The sequence below is a fragment of the Pseudopodoces humilis genome, chromosome 7 (genome assembly GCF_049639895.1).
Source record: "Pseudopodoces humilis isolate 2021_Gansu_Grassland_sample_001 chromosome 7, ASM4963989v1, whole genome shotgun sequence".
NCBI lineage: Eukaryota > Metazoa > Chordata > Aves > Passeriformes > Paridae > Pseudopodoces > Pseudopodoces humilis.
This window is the reverse complement of record NC_142206.1, coordinates 56,085,633-56,091,647: the sequence shown is the minus strand read 5'-3', so window position 1 is coordinate 56,091,647 and position 6,015 is coordinate 56,085,633. Positions and strand designations below refer to the sequence as shown.

At 51.1% G+C, this 6,015-nt stretch overlaps 1 protein-coding gene across 1 annotated transcript; it reads left to right on the top strand.

Annotated features, from left to right (window-relative positions):
- The first annotated feature begins 1,563 nt into the window (after positions 1–1,563).
- Positions 1,564–3,924, top strand: HSPA2 (heat shock protein family A (Hsp70) member 2). Its single transcript, XM_005520065.2, has one exon. The coding sequence runs from the start codon at positions 1,639–1,641 to the stop codon at positions 3,541–3,543; it is 1,905 nt and encodes a 634-aa protein (XP_005520122.1). The 5' UTR covers positions 1,564–1,638; the 3' UTR covers positions 3,544–3,924.
- The last annotated feature ends 2,091 nt before the right edge of the window (positions 3,925–6,015 follow it).

The window sequence follows — 6,015 nt, the reverse complement described above, 5'->3', positions numbered from 1 at the left end:
TGAAAAAAAAAAAAAAAAAAAAAAAAAAAAGACCAGGATCTGTGGAAGAATAATATTTAAGCATGTACAATATGTATGGTCAGAAATCTAGGCTCTTCCATCTTAAAATGACACACATAATGCAGAGAAGAGGTGGAACTCTCTCAAGTCTCATAAAAAAGGCTTTGAAAAAGACACTAATGGAAACAAGGATGTTTTGAACACTGCCTAATAACTGTGTGAATACAAATCACTCTGGGAAAAGCTGTAACACGTTTTCTATGAGGCCAGGTGTGAAGGATGAGGACAAAACTAATGAAAGAGAATTTAAGTATACAGCGACATTAATCCTTCTCTCGCCTAACTCCTTAAGTCTATGGATAGCAAACTTTCAGCAACACTTTTAAAGGAGCTGAAAAGGAGCTACTCACTAAAACTCCTTGTATAAAAAAAAAATAAATCTCAGGACGGTGTTTTGCCCTCCTTACTAGAACTGGAATATTTTGAAGTGTTTGTCTCAGAGTAAGGAGGCATAATTTGGAGGAACCACAGCGGATTTTCATGTTTAATATATTTTCATCAAAGCACTTTCCTAACTCCGAGTTAATAGCTCCATAGCTTTTGCTAAACGTAGGCGTGACGGCATCTCACATTAGCACAACAGACAAGAATTTGGAGGCGGTTCAAGAATGGTCACCACGCAGGAACACGCCGCAACAGGGCCCCCAGAGCCCCGCCGGTGCCATTCCCCGAGTTCTGGTGGAGGGGAGAACCCGGTGTCACTCTGAGTTTGGGTACCGGGACAGACACGGGGCGGGGGTGCTGTCAGCCCGCCAAGTTCGGGGAAAATAAGGCTAAACACGGACTCGGCGGGACTTTCCCTCAGGCACTTTCCCTCAGCGGGAGGCGCGGAGCTCTGAGGAGAGGCGTTCCGCCATGACAGTTCGGGGGTCGCCTCGGCGGAGGAGGGATGGCGGCCGTTCCGTCCCGACAGTCGTGGGGGAGGTTGAAGGGAGGTGTGTGTCTGTATCAGGGAGGGAGGGCGAAATTTCTGCCGCTCTGCGACCAAATAAGGGCAAATTCCCCAGTGCCGGGCTGAGCGCTCAGGAATTACAAACACCGCTCGGCGCGAGCGGCCCCGAACCCACAACCCCCCACACCCAGCGGGTCCGAGCGGGCGGAGCGCGGGGGCGTCCCGTAGCGACCGCGCAGCCCCACCCCGCCGGCCCGCCGCCGCCTGCTATTGGACAACGCTGCTGTCAATCCCCGACATAACGTCATCTCAGCTGGAACTTTCTAGCTGAAGTTCGTGGCGGGGGCGGGGCGAGGGGACAGAAGGAGCGCGGATTGGCTGAGCGCGATGGCGCACGAGAAAAACCCGGAAGAATCGCGGCCCCCGGGAGGGGCGGGTAGGCGCTCGCGGTTTTGATTGGCCAGAGTGTTGAGGGCGGGCACTCCCCGGCGGCTCGCGGGGGCGATTGGCCGAACGACTGCTCGCGGTGCGTCGGGATTGGCCGTCAGGGTTCTGGCAGGTTCCAGAAGCGGCGGCGGCGGGTATAAAACGGGCAGCGGCGGCGCGAGCAAGGCATATCGCGCCGCGGCGGCAGCGAGAACGGGCGGGGTGGACACGGGCGAACAGCAGCACAGATAGCCGACACCATGTCTGCCAAAGGGCCGGCGATCGGCATCGACCTGGGCACCACGTACTCCTGCGTGGGTGTTTTCCAGCACGGCAAAGTGGAGATCATCGCCAACGACCAGGGTAACCGCACCACACCCAGCTATGTGGCGTTCACCGATACAGAGCGCCTCATCGGGGATGCTGCTAAGAACCAGGTAGCAATGAACCCCACCAACACCATCTTTGATGCCAAGCGCCTCATCGGCCGCAAGTATGATGACCCCACGGTGCAGTCAGACATGAAGCATTGGCCTTTCCGTGTGGTGAACGAGAGCGGCAAGCCCAAGGTGCAGGTGGAGTACAAGGGGGAGATGAAGACCTTCTTCCCAGAGGAGATCAGCTCCATGGTGCTCACCAAGATGAAGGAGATTGCTGAGGCCTATCTAGGGTGCAAGGTGCAGAACGCTGTCATCACAGTGCCGGCGTACTTCAATGATTCCCAGCGCCAGGCCACCAAGGATGCCGGCACCATCACTGGCCTCAATGTGATGCGTATCATCAATGAGCCCACTGCAGCTGCTATTGCTTACGGCCTGGACAAGAAAGGAACCCGGGCTGGAGAGAAGAATGTGCTCATCTTTGACCTGGGAGGGGGCACTTTCGATGTCTCAATCCTTACCATTGAGGATGGGATTTTTGAGGTAAAGTCCACGGCCGGTGACACCCATTTGGGTGGAGAGGACTTTGACAACCGCATGGTGAACCACTTTGTGGAAGAATTCAAGCGCAAGCACAAGCGCGACATCGCTGGCAACAAGCGAGCGGTGAGGCGGCTGCGCACGGCTTGTGAGAGAGCGAAGCGGACCCTCAGCTCCTCCACACAGGCCAGCATTGAGATTGACTCTCTCTTTGAGGGTATTGACTTCTACACCTCTATTACTCGTGCCCGTTTTGAGGAGCTCAATGCTGACCTCTTCCGTGGCACCCTGGAGCCGGTGGAGAAGGCTCTGCGTGATGCCAAGCTCGACAAGGGCCAGATCCAGGAGATCGTGCTGGTGGGTGGCTCTACCCGGATCCCCAAGATCCAGAAGCTGCTACAGGATTTCTTCAATGGTAAGGAGCTCAACAAGAGCATCAACCCTGATGAGGCTGTGGCTTATGGTGCTGCTGTACAAGCAGCTATCCTCATGGGAGACAAGTCTGAGAATGTGCAGGATCTGCTGCTGTTGGATGTCACCCCTCTGTCCCTGGGCATCGAGACGGCTGGAGGAGTGATGACCGCTCTCATCAAGCGCAACACCACCATCCCCACCAAACAAACTCAGACCTTCACCACCTACTCAGACAACCAGAGCAGCGTCCTGGTCCAGGTGTATGAGGGTGAGAGGGCTATGACAAGGGATAACAATTTGCTGGGCAAGTTTGACCTAACAGGCATCCCCCCAGCACCCAGGGGAGTCCCCCAGATCGAGGTCACTTTTGACATCGATGCCAATGGTATCCTGAACGTCAGTGCCGTGGACAAGAGCACAGGTAAGGAGAACAAGATCACCATCACCAACGACAAGGGTCGCCTCAGCAAGGATGACATTGACCGTATGGTGCAAGAAGCAGAGAAGTACAAAGCAGAGGATGAAGCTAACCGGGATCGGGTGGCAGCCAAGAACTCCCTCGAGTCCTACACTTACAACATGAAGCAGACAGTGGAGGATGATAAACTGAAGGGAAAGATCAGTGACCAGGACAAGCAGAGAGTGCTCGACAAGTGCAAGGAGGTGGTTTCTTGGCTTGACCGCAACCAGATGGCTGAGAAGGAAGAGTATGAGCACAAGCAGAAAGAGCTGGAGAAACTCTGCAACCCGATCGTCACAAAATTGTACCGGGGAGATGGAGGGGCCGGGGCGGGTGGCTCTGGCGGCCCCACCATCGAAGAAGTAGATTAAAGAGGACTGAAGTATAGACTGGTTTATGGACAGTCACTCCATTCTTTGCTTTGTTTTTTTTCTAACGTTTAAGGAAAACGTCCTTGCCGATAACAGAGTTTATTCTGTTGGGTGTGTATAAAGGCAGATCTGTCAGCTTGGTTTTGATAAGAGGGAAGGCACGTCCTGCTTTATAAGGTTAGTAATAGACAAATGTTGTTAATTCAGATACAGCTGTTTGTATTCTGGATGTTTGTCTCTGTCTCTTTCAAAGTTACCACTTTATTGTTGCAGTTGACAAGTTTCAAGTTATGCATGAAAACCTTTACAGAAGATGAAAAAAAATTAGCCAAATTTGGCTTCTGGAAATTTTGTTAATAAATAAAATGTATTAAAAGCATACATCTATCCTCTTTCTCATCTCTGTGAAGGGGCAGTAGTGGGGTGGGGTGGGGGTGGGGTGAGGAAGACCTTTCTGGTGGTGTCTGTGGCTCTGGGTGGTGACAGCAGTGGGGCAGGGCTGTGTTGGGCTCCGGAGGGGTGGCTGATGCCCCTGGAATGGCAGGGGGAGAGAGCACGGGGACTTCCTGAGGGGAGCCCAGTTTGGGATGGACACTGGGGAGGAGATATCCTGGTGTTGCAGCCCCCCAGCCTCGTGGCAGGGGCAGCATGGCTCCCGGGATTTTCACAGCAGGGAAAAATTCCCTGGAGTTGTGTGCAGGTGCTGTTTTGGGGCAGGACCCGCTCTTATCCACAACCGGTGTCCAGAGCTGCAGTTCCCAGTGTGGGAATGCATCCTGTGCGTCTGGCTGGGAGAGAACAGCGGGGAAACGAGGACGACAGAAATAGTCCTGCTTGGCAGGTGGTGGGGCTTGATAAAATAGGGACCGGTCTGTGGGCAGCTGTAAAGTGCTGAGTTATTCTTGGGTTGCTTGTGTGCGTGCTGAGCTTCCAATACTTTACTGTTTTTTCTCCTCTTCAGACAATCAAAAGTAGAGCTGTCAAGGACACCCCCAGAGCTGGGAGTGCTGAGTAAGGAGCTGGTATGTTGAAGTTAATAGAATAGGCAAAATCTAGTAGTTAAACTTGTTTGGCTTTGCTGCAAACTGTCTGCAGAGCTCCTCATTTGTATAAGAGCAAAAAACCTGGCAGGCAGCGTTGGGAGTCCGAGGCGCTGCGAGTTAATGAGCTCTCCTGCAGCAGCCTGATGGCACGTACATTTCGGACTGGCTTGTCCTTTAAGGGAAAAAACTGCAGAGCAGTGGGCAGCTGAAGGCAATCGGCTGCTGTGTTCTGCTTTGTTGCTTCTTGGTGTCCTGGGAACCGTGGTGGGTGCTGCCCTGCCAGCTCTGCCCGCTGCAAACAACTTTTAGGACTCTGCTTCCTTAAGCTTGTAGGTGATGTGTATTTAAAAAAAAAAAAAATCTACAAAAAGTTTTTTGTGTCAAGAAGGAAGACAGCAATAAGGCTGTTCAGTATTTAATAACCAGCAGAGATGTAACACTCTGGTTTACTATAAGGATTTCTCTCAGCTTTCCAGGGCACTCGCTCACTGTGGGTTTTTCTCTTCACTGGCTACAGAAAAGGGTTAACAGTCATCACGGGGGGAATGTGAGGCTTGTAAAAAGCTTATTTGATAGCTGTTGTTGCAAATGACTCTAAACCACTTCAGGTTTATTGAGTGGTTTGCAGGTAAATGTCAGTGCCATCACAGTGAGATTGGAGAAGTCGATTGCAGCAACTTCAGCACCTGCTGAGGGCTTCAGTGAGATCTCCAAATGCAGCAATCAGGCTCTTGCTGTTCAGGTACACGGCACTTTCCTGGCTGTTTCCAGGTACACTGCCTCTTGATTTCCAGGCTGTAACATAGAGAGGGCCCCTGGGAATGAGAAGATACTGTGACTTTTCATTTTCCCTTAGGAACTAATGGATAGATATGTTTATAAATGGCACTAGATTATCTGTAAGTGAAAAGCTGTTGCTGCAAACTGTAATAGTTTGCCAGATAAACTCTTCCTAACCAAAATCTCACTACTATGGGATTACAATAAGGATGACCCATTTTCACTGTAAATGCAGGTTGAACTATTTTTTTTTTCTATTAACCAAGTGGTAATTGCCCTTGCCACATAGTTTCCTTTACTTTTCAGCCCTTGGTTTGCATTCCTCAGCGTCGCTTCCCAGTTATTAAACACAATTTTTTGTTATTTAAGTGTCTTGCAGAGCTAATGTAGCTAAATGCACACAGCAGACAGTTTGTCACACTGTGCTGTTGTCTGTCCTTCCCCTCACCTCGGCCACTGTTGCTCTGTGCCTGTTCCAGCATGGGCAGTCAGGGAAAAGAGACCAGAGATGTGGAGTCCCCATCTAGATGGTGAAAGTGGCTGAGGACAACAACAGGTTAACACTGGGAGAGTTGTATTTTTTTTTTTTTTTCTACAAAAGAGGTGTTTTTTGTTGTGACACACCTAAGGCTGTGTGTGGGGTATGTAA

What these genes read in the sequence shown, in the direction of transcription:
- HSPA2 (XM_005520065.2), top strand. Translation starts at nt 1,639, where the DNA reads ATGTCTGCCAAAGGGCCGGCGATCGGCATCGACCTGGGCACCACGTAC.